We start from the raw sequence: 15,543 nt of genomic DNA, 5'->3' as shown, positions 1-15,543 counted from the left end.
TCTTCCATTTTATTATTTGTCAATTGTCAATTTCCTTCGGCACGCCAAAAATCTTCTTGTCACGCCCACTCTAGCGCCCACAAACAGCCAAAAACTGTCGCGCCCATACTTTTGAGTAATGGTTACATTTTTTTTCGCCTGCCCCATTTCTAATAGTATACCAAAAACATTTTGCCACGCCTACTCCAGTGCCCACAAAACTTAAAAACCTGCAACGCCCTCACTTTTAAAAAATGGATTATTGCTATTTTTGATTGGTTTTGCAAATTTCTATCGATATGCCGAAAAAATGTTGAAATTTCTCGTTCGCAATCACACCAGCTCAGTAACGGGTATCCGATAGTCGAGGAACTCGACTACAGCGTTCTCTCTTGTTTTGTAATCAAGTCGATTAAATGAGTAACAGTAAAGCCTAACTAACAGGTTTAGATAAGCCACAATGGCTCAGTTCAAGCAACAAAGGTGAATTTGTAAGGCATCCCTTTGGTTTAGAAAACCGCGGGCTAACCCAGTTATAGCTTGTAACTGTTTTGCAGTAGTTGCACTGGGTAAAAGTATACTCATAGTTTGTTATCAAGCGATATAATATATTGTTTATATTAATTATATTCAGTGGCAAGTTGTGGCCAGTTTTCTTTAGGGAAATGAACTCCAGAGCCGTTAGTCAGTGCCAACAACTTGACGTTAAAGTGGTAAGCCAAGCTCCACCGTCACTAGTTATTGTGTATCGCCAGGGACTATAAAGAATAATCGGAGAATAAAGATAATTATACACATGTGCATCAATCGCCTTCACAGCTAATATATCACCAAGTCGAATGGGAGGCGAATTGATTGATTTGACTCACTTCACTGGGTCACTTCGATAAGCTTACTTTAAGCAGGGACTAATTACTCTTCGATGTGACACCCATAACCATATTAATCACGTGTGACAGCATAATATAATAGTAGGCTCAGCAGTAGAGGGTAGAACACCTACAGCTGTTAGAGGATGGACAATAAGCCATAGGAGTCCAGTCCGTGTCCTTCTTCTGGGCATACTAAAAATTCCTCTAAAAGGGACTCTTCAGGAAGCAGAAGCTTTTGCTAGCAACCTGGAGAAACGCGGTGTCGTTAGAAATGCCAAAATGGCCAAATGGAACTTCCTGTCGATCCAGTCAATCTTGAAGAATTGCAGTGTCTTGTCCCTAAATTAAAACCAAAGAATCCCTGAGGACCTTCTTGATAACAGAACCATTCGAATGTTGCGGTTCTTAGTAATCTTAGTAATCTTAGAGGATTACTCTGATTAGTCTGCCAGCATCATCATGGTTCTCAATCCAGAAAAACGACCAACTGAGGTGGACTTCTATAAACCAATCAGCCTCCTTCCGTCCCTTGGAAAAATTAAACTTCTCACACCACAGCTGTTTCAACTTGGAAAAGCTCCTTGCAGGAACGCACATTTTGCGTGACAACTGATGGATGCAAGTCTTCTCTTAAATGCATTGCGGCAGGCGTTCCTCAAGGAAGTGTTCTGGGGCCTACATTGTATTCCATTTTCACCGCAGATATGCCCACTCATACAGATGTTTAGCCAGATGTATTCGGAATAAGGTTTTAATTGCAGCATATGCTTAACAAGTAGAAACTCTTAACTTAGCAACTAGCGGACTATAGCAATACTTATACGCATTTCAGAACTGGGCTGCGAATTGGAACATCGGCATTAACGCAGACAAATGTGGAAATGTTACATTCGCGAACCGGATTGAAAACTGCCATAGTGCCTCACTTAATGGAACAGTTGTAGAGCATAAGACCCATTACAAATACCTTGCAGTCATTCTAGACAGAGATTAACCTTTGGAAGGCATTTCACCTCGGTACAGCAAGCATTCAACTGCAAGAATGCACTATTGTCCTGGCTGATGGCACCAAGAAACAAGCTGTCCCTGGAAAATAAAGTTAGGATCTGTAAGTGCTATCCAAGTATTGGATACCTACATCTAAAAATTACGAGTACTACAGTCGAAAACTCTACGCAAAATCACCGGTGCTCCGTGGTATATAAGGAGCACTGATATTGAACGTGATATCAAGGTCCCCAATATAGGAATAAAAATCCAAGAGGTGGCCAAAAAATACCAGGAGAGACTGGATTCACTCCCCAGCATAGCAGAACCAGAATAGCAAGACGACTTAGGCGTACAAGTGAAATTTCATTTTTCAGATTAAGTTGCCTAGATGGTAGTAGTACGCTTTTCCTATAAGTAAACATTTCTTAAAAAAAAAAGGAAAATTAAAAAGTTTTTAGCAATTATTTAACTTTGGAAAACGACGCATTACTGCATCTGTATCTCTAACTTCCTCGCAGCAAGTGCGAATAATGGGTATCTGCTAGTTGAAGTTCAAGAGTAAGTTTGCAAGCAGCTTAAAACCCTAAAGTAGTATTATTAGCTAAAATCGATTGAGTTGGTGTTGTGTGTAACATTCCGTGGCCTGCAATATCTAAGATACGAATCTTTTAAAGTTCGATATCACAGCATATTAAATAGTAAAAAAAATCTTTATTGTGGGCTTACACCTATCTCAAAATAGTCTTATCTCAATGTATGGAAACATTGTAAAGACATAAACTAAAGAAAAAATATTTTCCTTGCATACTGCTCTGCGGATTTAATTATTCTGTTGGACATTTGTTGAAATTCGAGTATTTACCTTAAACCATATATGTACATATGTAGATGCAGCTTTCTTATAAATTAATGGTTGTACTATTCATATCCGTGTACTATTTACCCGTTTCTTGTAATACATTCATAATTGCGAACGACAACAATGTCGTTGGATAGCGAGTTCGAATAATTCAAATAAGTTTTAATATCAATTCGATAATTGTAAAACAAGAAAGAACTCTTCACTCGAGAGCTTTAGATATCTGGTATCGGTTAGTACTTATTTCCTCAATGATCGTTTACCTTTTTTGAAATAGGCCTCTCTCGTATAATATTTTGTAATATAGCATTCAGCTTCAATCATCGACACATTTTTCAAATGTTATGTTATGTTAACATAAGCTAAGTCACAGTGCGAAAAGCGCATAAGCTAAGACGCGCTTCCGAAGTTCCAAACCATTTCCAACATATTCCACAAATAGAAAAAACAGGACTGCTTTAAATTTTCGCCTAAAAGATGGCAATAATTCTTTCTTTTTCTTGTTCAAAAAATCTAACTTGGACTAACTAACTACAAGCTTATAATATGATAAAATAAGATTTTTAGAATAAATATAAAAAAAATAATTATATTATAATAAAAAAGAAATGTAACTTATTTTATTTACACCCTCCTATTTAAAAATGTTGACCAAATATTTCTTGAGAAATAAGCACCTTTGAAGATATACGTATATATTATTGAATATTTCAATATAGGAACTTTCATTGTGTTCTATATCTAGGGAACCTAGATATCAATGATATCTAAACGGATATGATCGTGCTCAAGTGTTGACACCCAATAAGATATACATATTTGGTTTGTGGAATACAGACAACAGTCCATTACGCTTGTTATATTTAAACGATTCAGTTAGTAATAGTAGCTTAAGTCTATTTAGTAATTTATCCAACTAAAACCATATATATTCCAATTATATATTCCGATCGAAAATCAGTAATGGGTCCGCCCATCAGTGACCATTGCCGTTGGTAGCCAGCTTGGCGGACCCATTGGTGTTTCCATTGGCATGGAGCTTCTTTCCATTGGTGGCCGATTCCACGGAGCAGGGTTGACCAAGGACCTTGGCCCTCTTCAAAGGTGGCCCGTTTGTGATGGTGGAGAAGTCGAACTGTGAATATGAAGGGATCAAGGATATTAGGGATCCCCAATGATTGATTTGGCTTGACCCTGCTTACCCGCTGCTCCAGGGTCATGTGTGAGATGGGTGGCAGACCGATGCAGCCGCGCAGGATGTTCTCGATGGCGGCGCGCTGGCGGAAGAGCGAGTTTACCACCTGGGAGCCGTGGGGCACTAGAGGCGCCTTGCACAGATAGCTCAGCAGGGAAAGGACTGGCTTAAAGGGCACCCACGGGGCGGATTCCCTCTCCGCACTACGCAGTTGGATGCGAGTGCTCAGTTCGCCGAGGATTACCAGGTCCAGAATCAGAGGGGTGGCCAGCAGCGAGTCCTCGCAGGTGTTGTGGATCACCAGGGTATTGTGGCCGCCCATCATGATCTCCGATGTGTACTCATCCATGGCCCGCTTGCTGTCGCCCACGTAGGGCACATACTTGATAACTACGACGTGGTCGGGGTGCTCATCGGGTCCGTACAACAACCTGTTGGAGGCAACCATGTCGTCCACCACGTTGCTCTTGGAAATCTGCCGGAGGAGCGGTATTAATAAGAGCCAAGAATCCTGGTAACAGGCTGGACTCCTACCTCCTTGGAGCGGAACTGCTGGGGAGCGGACAAGTTCTTGCCGTCGTTGTTGCCCAGATGGTTGTAACTGGCAATGGACACCGGCTTGATGCCAGCTCCCACCAAGAAATCAACCAGCACACTCTTGATCTTGGTCTGGCCGGATTTGAAGTCATCGCCGGCAATGAAGACATTCTTCTCCTCGGCCAGCTGGATCAGTCCGGGCACAAAGGTGTTCTGCGGCGATCCGTTGATGTAGGTGCACTGTCGGATTGGAGCAGCATACATGGTTGGTTCGGTAATTATTAATATTAATCAGTAGAATGGAGGAGAACAACTTACCCCCTCGGCGATGCTGGCCATTGCGAAGATGGTGGAGGGTGAAACCTCCGCGTGGTTGGCCTTCAGGGAGGCGATGAGCTCCTGACTGGTGTTGTTCAGACCAGGCTGAACCTCCGCGAAGCGCTCCGTGTTGGCGGTCCAAAGGACGATGACCGAATCGACGCCACTGCGCTCGCGGAAGTCACGGATGTCCTTGCGGATCTGCTCGTACTGCTCCAGCCGAGTCCCACGGATCACGTTGTCAGCCCGATCCGACTGGTTGGCCGCGATGAAGTCCGGGTCGTATATGGAGGGACGTGGGCGCAACTGAGCCAGCTGATCGTAGATCTGATCTTGCAGAGCCACGTCCAGGACCTCGGCCCTGCGCATGGCGTCGCCCAAGTGGAGGCCACTGATGTCCCAGCCATCCACGACAATGTTGTCGGGCTCCACCATGGGCAACAGCTCCTTCATCGGCACGTACACATCGCCGCCGGCCTCGTCGGATCCAATGAACACGGTGGAAGCCTGGGTGATGGAGCCATACCAGTTGGCAGCCTGAACGCCCGTCCGCTTGCGCCACTTCAGCTGGCGGCGATTGGCCTCCAGGGCGGCGGTCAGCGTGGATCCGTTGTTGCCACCCCATCCCACCAGCATTACGCCCAGCTTGGGCACATGACGACCCGTTCGGATCTTCAGCGCCGTCGTCTGGGGGTGCACCTGCAAGATCGGTCAGAGATTAGAGCCGATAAGCACCAGGAATGGCACAACCCGTTTGGTCTTATTATAGGTCCGGCCACCTTATCGGTATTCCACATTTCCCACCCAAGTCAGGTAGCCGCATAAATTATGATCACGCGATTTCTGCGAAACAAACCTGAAGTCCGCCCCTTCTTCATTATGAAAACGGGGATATCTGCGGCTGGGTGATCTCGACACCCATCTTTATGACCAAGGAAAAATTTCACAATATGATTAAGTGATGACTGCATGTGAAGTACTAAACTCTTCAGTGAAATGTAAAGCTGCAATGAATCTTCAATATCTTCAATATGTAGTTAAATATCAATTTGAATGTGATATTTGGATAACTGATACATGCATATCTTGTGACGGGCGCAATATTTCCACTAAGAGGTATCGCACGGTCGTATAACAGCACTTGGCTGTTGTTGATTTGGGCAGATCTTGCTCGATTTCTGATTCCGCGAGTCAACGCGCTTTTGATTTGAACCACAAATACATGTGCCATATAGTATGAGCTGATGAAGAAGTTCTAAGAATGATGATTGCAATAATCGTTTGGGAACGTGTTGGTCCAAAGTCCGATAGCAAGATGTCCATATGCCGGCCGGCGAAGTCACCACTGGGAGGCGCTCTCTCTTGGCGGCTCTCTTCGCGGGCATTGCCTGGCAGTGACCTTGAGGCGCAGCAAGTGTCCGTGGTGACGAATGGAGGCGGTGTAAACAAGGCACGTTCCGCGACCGCAATCACTCGGAAAAATGGGCTATTGGGTTTCGCTTCGGGTGCACCAGCCATCCCTATTTGTTTAGGTGCCATTTGAGCGGCCGAAAAGGCGCCTGCGCACAGAATCACGCCACCCACTGTCCGGAATAGTGACGAGATATCGGCCGTATTTGTCGTCAGCTGTTCCGCCGAGCAATCAATAAGTTATTGTAACTGTAATGCCTCGCCTGTGGGTGCGAGTGGATAGGAGGCCGCCCTTATCGCATTTTCTGCGATTCGGGGAGTGCTCCCTATGGACTCCGAGAATTCGGCACAGCTCGGTCCTTCGCTGGATAATGGAAAGCTTCACTGCCCACACGCAGAGAAAAGTAGTTTTTAATACGCTTATATGGGCAGCAAGTGGCTTTGCTGCTCAACTTTTTACTTAACACTCAATTCTTTATAAAAACTAGCCTAAAAGGTAGGTTAAGACTTGGAACTGATTTTGCCTTGATGGATAATAAACAAAATAGTTGAATTTAACTGTACGAATTTCATATTTTTTATGGCGTTTTTGATAAATTTCATTAGGTTGATGCTTTCAGCATTTCTTGTTTTTTGATAAATTTCATTAAGTTGATGCTTTCAGCATTTCTTGTTTTTAATTTATATAAAAATTTAGTTTTGGAAAATTGAATTCGATTGGCCACAGATTGGCTTGCTACCCGACAGAGTATCAACCACTCGAATTCTGTTTTCCATCATCCAGGTCAGGAATATTTTTCTCCGAGTGCAGGCGAGTGCGCATTTCAGCGGAGAGCTTATCCATCCCGCCGTTGGAAAAGTTCAATGTGAAGGTCAGCCGGAAAATGGCTGTTCGCACCACATTCAGTAGCAATATCATTCAAGTGAATGATGCTCCCAAGCAACTGTTGCCCATGGCTTGGGAAGCAATCCCTTGATTGGACCTACCTGGAGCTGTCCATCGGCGGTGCGCTTCACATGGGAGGTCTGGTAATCGTAGTCGGTGGTGATGAACTCATCGTCCACCTGCACTTTCGGCGAGATTACTTCCAGAGTTGAGTAGTTGGTGGGCTTCATGCTGGGATGTTTTTGCTAACACTCTCGTCTTGTCAATTAGCGCGCTTCAAAGTGCTTGCTTCTGGATTTTCTTGGTTCTGCAGAGGAGACTGCGATGCGGTCGAGGCAAAAGTTCGCGGCGAATGACTCGGTTGAGTGGAAATCGGGCCGCTTTTATGGACTCGCTGACGTTTCGTTACTCACTATTATTTTCACTGCTCGCGTTTTGTGGGTGCCGTTGCAAAAGCTCTAAGCGGTTCGAATCTTCCGACTCATATACGATATGTACATATGTATGTGCATGTACTCTCCACAACGCTCTGCGGCGCACTTAAGGGAACCAGATGATATCGGAAACTTTCCGGCAAGCGTGGGATTTCTCAATGGGCATCACGGAGTCCTTCTTCCCGCCTCTTTTCCAGCCGGAGATCTAGTACACCTATTTCCATAATTTATTGGGTGCTCAATTGAGTTTGAATGGTTCAATCATGGAATTTCCCCCTTGCCACATATTCTCAAACGACTTGTAATGATTTATAGTAAAATCTCATAGATTTCGTGGAAGTAATCATGGGGTACTTTAATTTACAACAAAAGTGGTACGCAAACAAGTGACAATACCAAAGAGTAAGATGCTTCACTTTCCATTTTTGAAATCCAAAATAATTTCCGCTCTTTTTACAAAAATTCAATTCTAGAGCATATTTGATACTTTTTAAGAGTCGAAGTGTTCTTTTAATCTTAATTATATCCAAGCATAGCAGCAGAAACATCGGAATTAAAAGTGTAGAATAAAGTGAATGCCATAAAATATTTATATTCTTAATCAGGAATCGCTAGCGGAGTCAATCTGGCCATGTGCGTATGAAAGCTGGGATCTCCTGAACTATGGAAGCTACTATAGAAAGTTGAGATAGTGCCGCCCACGCTGCAAAGTTTGCCAAAGTTTTGAAAATTTTTGAAACGAATCTTTGACTTTATTTAACTGTCCGTTTTTTATCGATATACCAAAAGGATTCTGGAACTTCCCCCTCGCACTTCCACTAGCTGAGTAAAAGCTATGTGATAGTCGAGAAACTCGACTACAGCGTTCCCTCTATTATTTTATTTTATATGCATAGACGATGTTGTTGTGGTACGAGCCTGAAATGTATCCAGCGGGCCTAAAAGCTTCCTTAGAGTCTTGAGTTTCGCCCAATTTATCGCAATGGACTCAACTTCAATCAGTTCCTTACATCATTGTTATCATAAGACTACTTTGCCTTTAGTATATCAAGTTTATAAGAAATTTTAAAAATCCCAGTAGAATTTTCAGTTCTCGAGTATCATTTAGCAGTCTTCCCGCACTAAAGAGTGAGAGCAGGCAGAAGGCTTTGTCAAATTGTCGAATCTTCTGGAAGCCAGATGTAAACAAAACTTCTTAAAACTTTCCATTATTGCAGCCAATTGAGAGCGAAGGGAGCTCGGATTGCTATTTGTTGATCAATCAATGCAGTGGGCCGGTCCGTTTACACTGCAGATCAAGAAGGTTCTATACCGAATTGCTCCGCCGGAGCAATCAGCAGACCGGGCACATGCTGCAGTGGGCGTCGCGTTTCCCTCACATGCAACTCTATCGCCGGCCCAAGTCTGACACGTAGTTCCAGAAAAAAAAACAACGACCAAGTCGCGGTATCAGTCCGTATCCATTTCCTGCTGGGGGACACCCTTTGGACGAAATGTTTGCACTTGTATCAAATAAATGTATTTTATGTATGTAAAGCGACCTTGAACCTAAGTAGCGAATACTTAAAGTATTCGAATATCTTAAACAAGGGTGCAATGATACAATGATATCAAATAAAGGCTAATATTTTACAATGGTGCTTAGGTGCTATACGATACAACTTTTTGGATCAGCAAATTTTAAAGAATGGTTTTGTTGCTTCGAACTTGAAATATAGATACTGGGCGGGGTCAGTATACGTCTAACACTATGTACATTTATGTAAATTTCACTAAAAAGAGTAACTAAATCACTGTGATCACAATCTGATAAGCACAACACTTTTGCAAACAGAAACAAAGAGAATAAAGTGCGATAATGCAAATGGAATCTAATGAGTATGCACTTATTTCTAATACTGAACTAGTTGTCCAAAAACTCCCACTCGCTGGAGGTGTTTGAATCACTGGTGGCTGGTGTTTCCTTGCACAGCGGATCGCCAGCTCGCCTAAAGTCGGGTAGGAAACTGGTGTACTCCTCCTCTTCCCTGTTCTCTTCCAACTTCAGAGTCGGCTTCGGCTGACTTATGACGAACTTAAGCGGAGCCATTTTACGCTTGGAGACGCCAAATGACCGTATCCCGTCCACGGGCTCACCTACATGATATTCATCTGCTGGGTTGATCGGCTTTTCCCGCGAACTTGTTTGGACACTGGCCTCCTCCAGGTGCGCGGGGTAGCACCTGATCAGCGGATCGCTTAGTTGGGGAGTCTGCACATGGACAGCATGGAGCTCCTCCTGGGACAACGGAGCCAGATGTACCTCGGGCAGATCCAGCTCGGCGGCCAGTGTCTTGGCCTTTTCCGCGACGGTCTTCTGCAAGGTGGTGGGACTTAGCGCATCGGGCAGATGCTGAAGGAAGGCTGCCTTCATGTCCAGTGGAGAGGCCAGACCATTGCTGAGGGAAACAATGTTAATATCGAATAGGAAGGGTAAATATATGAGTTACTTTTCCATTTGGCAGTAGCTGGCCTCCATTAGAGTGGCGGCATTGGTAAGAGGCAGCCGAAGCTCATGGGTCTCATGGCCAATCTCAACAATTCCCAAACCACTGACCTCTGGCGGTTTGCCCACGGATGTCTTGCGGGTGGTGTGGACAATGGACTGCTCGAAATCCATTTCTCCGATGCGGCGGAAGATTTCCTCGCGGCGACTTTGTTGAGCCAGTGGCGACTCCACAGCTATTTCAATGGGCACATTCAGGTTCAGTTGCTCCACAGGTGAGAGCTCAAAACACTCCTCTGCGTTTTGAAGCACATGTTCTGGCTGAAGCTCCATCGGCGACTCCAGTCGCGATAGGTGGGAGCCTAGAACCGGAACTGGAGGCGGCATAAGGGGATTGAAGATAACTTTGGCCGTCTTGTTTGGTGGTTCTGGCAAAGGAGCTAGACGCAGCAATGTGCGATCGCCCTCCAGCACGAAGATTTCTTTGCCACAGACGCAGAAATCAAGGATCTTTCGGAATCCTCGAGCCACGGCTTCTACTTTGAGTCGATCCAAGTTGAGTATGTACAAGGTGGCATCGTCATGAGTTACCAGTAGTGAGTCGTGGCCATCGTACAGGTATAGCTGCCGAAAGTTGCTGCTGGCCACATAGCCCACATCACCATCTCCTAGTCCAGAAGACCTAGTTGAAGATGTGGATGCAGTCGTGTTGTGGGTACTGGACGGTTCACTGCGCTGCTTGGGGTTTAGAATAGGTATTTCCCAGGTTGGACTGCGCAGAACGGCATCTCTGAATAGGACTGTTTTGGACACGTTTCCAGCGGTGTCTGCCACCCAGAAGCGCAGGCCAGGACGTCCGCAGACTAGTTGCGGCTTATTTAATTCTTGTTTCTTCAGAAAGATTGCCCCACAGTCGATGAGCTGCTTGCGATCCTTCTTTCCCACCTGGGTGATGTTCCACTGCGAGGTTTTCACGTCTAGCTGGCATACGATGCAACGGTAGAGGGTGGCCACCAGTAGGTGGCTCTGCCGCACGCTAAGCTGTACGATCTCGTATGCCTCGCTCAGGATCTCCACCGATTTGCTGAGGTGCTGTTCAACGGTTACAATACGCGATTGATTGATTTAAATATACATATTCTTATATGATTGGTTCTTACCGCCTGGTAATCGAATTCCGTGAGCACCACCACTCCCTGGCGATCTCCGGAGTAGAGCTTCATCCCATTTTTGGACCACTCGCAGCTGCTCACCACGCACTTGTGCAGATCCCGGATAGTGTACCGCTCGATGGGCCGACTCTTGGTGCAAGGAGCCACCAAGTCGAGGTCCCGTGGGAGCTCCTTCTGTATCTGGAAGATGCTCACCTGCCCGTTAACGCACCCAGCCGCAACCATGTACTCCACAGAGTTGACAACCCTTACGCACGAAATCCGAGTGGCCACCTAGAAAGGGAAGGGGACGTTGAGTTAATGGGGGAACCACACGCACGCCCGGGGAACGAGAATGAGTCATCACATACCTCTGCCTTTAGCTTCTGCATCTTGCCCGTGTAGCGATTGTACCAGAACACGATGCCCGCGTCGCTGCCCATGGCCAGGAACTCCTCGGTGGCGTCCACACAGGTAAGATTGAGATTCGAAGGAAAGAAGCCGCGCTGCAGATGCGCCGGAATGCGCTCAATGACCTCCGTGAGCGGCGCCCACTCCCTGATGGAGCACAACTCCTTGCTGCTGGCCATGTCCTTGCTGGGGGAAATTGCGCCTCAGGACGGGGATTTCGGGATTCCGCAGTTCTCTCCTTTTATCGGTGATTCTTTTTTGCTCCGGCTCAACACAACAATCAACAAAACCGAGCTGCTGGCATGTGGCAACGCCCGCTAGATATATAAAAGGGGGCAGCTCTATTGGGCGGGTCATTTAAAAATTCGAGCTCCCACAACCTTGTTGCTTATTTGTATAAGAAATAAAAACATTGCCCGCAGAAAGGTAACTAAGGTGTCTAATCTAACATCTAAGACTGATTGGTCCAGCAACTACTTTATTTCTTATTTATCACTATCACAGGTGGACCAAACTCGCATAACGAATTTCGAAGCAGCTCAGCTCAAAACGGATTTTTAAATTCACCGCCAAACATTCTGAACATAATTTGGGCACCTGGCAGCCCTGAAAATCAGCTGTTGCTGGCGGGATCAATGTAGGGAGTGTATTGTTAATTGTTTTTGTTTAACTTGCAAGTTGAAACTGACTAGGATGCGGAAATACCAGCAGTTATTGCTGTTGCTCATCTCCTGCATCAGCGTGACCATCCTTCTGATGTACAAGACCGAGAACAATCGCCTCAAGTACGTGATCAAGTACGTGAACTTCTTCGGACGCAACGATGCCGCTGTTCTCCGGCGCCTGGAGAACGGCACCAAGGAGGACGGAACACAAGTGCTGTGGCGCCCTCTGCCCGTGTGGCAGGTGATCGGAGACTCCTTCCATGCCTACTCCGCCTTCTGGATCCGCAACGAACTGGTGGCCGGCGGCGAAGCACACGTCCTGGTTGTCGGGAAAAAGGGAGCAGTGGTGGACTTCCGGTGCAGCCTGGACCTTCTGAGCGGACGCAGTGTGCAGGGAAAGTTTCGTTTTCAGAGGGACTCTATTGAGAGCCTGGTAGATGACAAATCTTCCAACTTTACCAGCTATCACTTCTTTTGTCAGGTGAGCCGAGATTTCGGTCTGCCCGGTAGTGTCTCCTTTACGGACATAACAACCACCAGGAGTCCAGTGAAGCTGCGTCTGCGAAACCTTAAGCCAGCGGGCAAGAAGGGCGATGGCAAAGTGGTAGCTGTAGCGCCCCGCCTACCAGCCACAATTTGCGTGGATCTTGTTGGCTTCAACATGACCTCCAAGTTCGCACGGACTGAAAATGCTGTGCTGCAGTTCTTCCTGTTCCACCAGGCCATGGGAATCGAGAATTTTTTGGTCTACAACCACGACGAACTGCCTGAGGAAGTGATTCATCTGTTGGAGCGCATCAACATTCATCTCTACGGGCTGCCGTTTAATTTTCCATTCCAGCAGACCAACGGCACACGTTCACGGATCCATCAATTATTACTCACGGACTGCTTGCTGCGAAATGTGAACCACGCCAGCTTCACCCTTCTACTCCGCCCCAACGAGCTGTTCTTTCCAAACACCAAATTCTCTGGGGCTCAGGCGAAGGGATCGCTCCAGCAGCAGCTGCGACATTTCTCGTCCGAAATCACGCGCTTTGAACTGGCCACCATGTCCGTGTGCTTCGATGACCGGAAGAAACTTCTACCCGACAACGTTCAGTACGACCCGGAGCGAAGATCTGAGTTCAAAACATTGCTGAACCGCCTGGAGCTGCCGCCTGCGCAGCTCTTGGCCAGCACATCCGATGTGGAACTATCGTTATCAACCGGATTCGTGCACCGCTACGTGGACTGCGACCATGTGGGCAGCGATGGCCTGCACGACTGGCGAAACGCGGTGCGCGAGGACTTTATGAAGCACATCAACGTGCTTCGCAACGAGGTGGAGCTACTCATCTAGGAACTGGCCACTTATATGTTAAGGTTGAGATTTATATGTAGTTTTGAGAGATTACTTGACTGCCATAAAGTGAATACAAGTAAGCACACAACATTGGTATATTGTATATATCGTAGACAATTATAGACATCGGATCGGCCCGAATAGGTTTCCCGACTTCACCAAATCCAGTTTTATTTCATAGGTTGTTGCTCCCCTCGCTGGGAGCGCAGATACGCGTACTTGACTTATAGTTACTTTAGGCGCTGCATGAGAGCCGCGTTCTTGAGGCCAGCCTTCTCGATGGTGGAATTGTCGTCGCTCAGCTCGCGAGTGGGGAACGAGGACACCAGGATGAAGTTACTAGTTGAGTACTGAGGGCGTGCCCTGTGAATCGTAAATTACATAAGTTAATCACTTCGATGGATCTCTAAAATCGGCGACTTACGTTTGTATGAAGCGACGTATGTCGGAGACGGTATGCGAAAGATTAAACTGCGCAGCTAGACGCGAACCGTCGGCCAGACGAATCTGCAGCGTAGTCGACGGTGCATCGGAATTTAAGTTAATGGCATCCCGGGCGCTAGCCTCCTGGTTGGCTGCTTCGCCGGGCGACAATGCCACTGCAACTGTTGGCGCTTCCGTGACCACATTGGCTACGGGACTGCCCAGCTTCTGCCCCGATCCCTTGAATGTCTGCGGAGCTGGCTGGCGTTTAAAGTCCTCTTGTCGGTGGTCCTCTACATCCACATTGACCATGCGGCCCATTTCCAGTAGCTCTTGCGGTATTTCTCTGGAATAGTGTACATTCTATTATTGGTTTGAAGATAGCTTTACAAAGCTCATTTATAAGCATTTATATCCTAAAAATACTTGCATACAAAGAACACTTTACATAAACTTATTTAGTGAATGCACATACGCTCCTTGCTAGCATATTAACAATGGGAATTAGTGCCACTTACCCGCGCATGACAGTCTCTAGGAATTCCTTGTTCTGCGGATCGTCATAGTGACGCAGCTCACCGCCATCGATGGAGAAGCCCTGGCTCCAGAGCTTTAGAACCACCACCGGCTTGTTTTCGTTGGTCGAAGCCGGTTTATTGGTGCCCACAGCTGTGTGATCATTATCGGTCATGCCCAGCCGCATGCCCTGCCCCCAGACGGCACCACCAGATCCGCCGCTGGCACTGCCGCTGCTGGTGGAGGGCCCCACCTCTGCGATGTTTTGCTCCTGCGCAGAACGCATCATGTCGGTGAGCTGCTCCCGGAAGTTCTTACGCTTGGGCGGGCCAAGGACTTGTTGACCGGAGCGATCTGAGCCGCCAGCATAGAAGGCCTGCTGGTCTTCGTCGCTAGATGACTCTTTCGACATGTCGCTTAGGGTGGCGAATCTGGAGAGAAATTTGAGTTACAATTGTGTGTCCAAGCTTGACAGCTTTTATCGCTCACTTTGGCTTGGCCTTAGACGCAGCTGGTGCGATGTCCACCGAAGCCGTCGAGGATGCGGCGGCTGCGTCCACACTTTTGGTGGCTCCAGCAGCGGATGCCGATGCACTTGCTCCACTGCTCGAAGTCGGCTTTGGTTTGGGGTTGTCTGCGTGGCTCATCGACGGCACCGGAACCGGCAAGTCCGCCTGGGTGCTCCAGTAGTTCCCCAGAGCGTGCTGGAGCCGCACCATTCACACAATTTTTGGATGCATTAGTACTTTGTGCATTTGCTGCATCATTGTTGTCGCCGGTTGGGCGAAAGCTCACCTCGATGTCCCAGTCGCAGCTGGACAGGTAGAACCTGGCCACATTCTCGTCGGTTCCGGTTATCTCTATGAATTGTGCAATCAAATCGCCGCGCGCGGCCATTTTACCCGTGTTTTTAATATATTTTCAGCAGCAAATGATTGACAAAAAATCGTACACCAGTGTGACCACGAGAAGTTAACTGTGTTTGGCAGTGTGTACCCACGTCGAGAATTTTTAAAGCTGCCAATAGTGTTGGTAAGCAAGCCTTTTCGTCAGCGCTGGTCACACCA

At 46.8% G+C, this 15,543-nt stretch overlaps 4 protein-coding genes across 4 annotated transcripts; 1 reads left to right on the top strand and 3 right to left on the bottom strand.

Moving 5' to 3' along the window:
• Positions 1 to 3,523: 3,523 nt before the first annotated feature.
• LOC6542547 (inositol-3-phosphate synthase) lies at positions 3,524 to 7,491 on the bottom strand. The gene is made up of 5 exons (XM_001970592.3): positions 7,148 to 7,491; positions 4,751 to 5,449; positions 4,430 to 4,672; positions 3,903 to 4,370; positions 3,524 to 3,835 (listed from the first exon to the last, which is right to left on the bottom strand). The coding sequence occupies exons 1-5, from the start codon at positions 7,274 to 7,276 to the stop codon at positions 3,677 to 3,679; spliced, it is 1,698 nt and encodes a 565-aa protein (XP_001970628.1). The 5' UTR covers positions 7,277 to 7,491; the 3' UTR covers positions 3,524 to 3,676.
• A 1,711-nt stretch (positions 7,492 to 9,202) lies between these two features.
• Positions 9,203 to 11,958, bottom strand: LOC6543077 (WD repeat-containing protein CG11141). The gene is made up of 4 exons (XM_001970591.3): positions 11,488 to 11,958; positions 11,126 to 11,410; positions 9,970 to 11,057; positions 9,203 to 9,918 (listed from the first exon to the last, which is right to left on the bottom strand). The coding sequence occupies exons 1-4, from the start codon at positions 11,704 to 11,706 to the stop codon at positions 9,384 to 9,386; spliced, it is 2,127 nt and encodes a 708-aa protein (XP_001970627.1). The 5' UTR covers positions 11,707 to 11,958; the 3' UTR covers positions 9,203 to 9,383.
• A 77-nt stretch (positions 11,959 to 12,035) lies between these two features.
• Positions 12,036 to 13,628, top strand: LOC6542234. Its single transcript, XM_001970590.3, has one exon. It carries the CDS (start codon positions 12,221 to 12,223, stop codon positions 13,532 to 13,534), a length of 1,314 nt encoding a protein of 437 aa, XP_001970626.1. The 5' UTR covers positions 12,036 to 12,220; the 3' UTR covers positions 13,535 to 13,628.
• A 5-nt stretch (positions 13,629 to 13,633) lies between these two features.
• LOC6541648 (NSFL1 cofactor p47) lies at positions 13,634 to 15,492 on the bottom strand. The gene is made up of 5 exons (XM_001970589.3): positions 15,272 to 15,492; positions 14,966 to 15,180; positions 14,479 to 14,907; positions 13,962 to 14,306; positions 13,634 to 13,900 (listed from the first exon to the last, which is right to left on the bottom strand). The coding sequence occupies exons 1-5, from the start codon at positions 15,371 to 15,373 to the stop codon at positions 13,768 to 13,770; spliced, it is 1,224 nt and encodes a 407-aa protein (XP_001970625.1). The 5' UTR covers positions 15,374 to 15,492; the 3' UTR covers positions 13,634 to 13,767.
• Between the last annotated feature and the right edge of the window lie 51 nt (positions 15,493 to 15,543).

Source organism: Drosophila erecta, unplaced genomic scaffold (genome assembly GCF_003286155.1).
Source record: "Drosophila erecta strain 14021-0224.00,06,07 unplaced genomic scaffold, DereRS2 tig00000055-arrow-pilon, whole genome shotgun sequence".
NCBI classification, from domain to species: domain Eukaryota; kingdom Metazoa; phylum Arthropoda; class Insecta; order Diptera; family Drosophilidae; genus Drosophila; species Drosophila erecta.
Note: the sequence above shows the minus strand (reverse complement) of the source record. Positions and strands in the feature narration are given on the sequence as shown.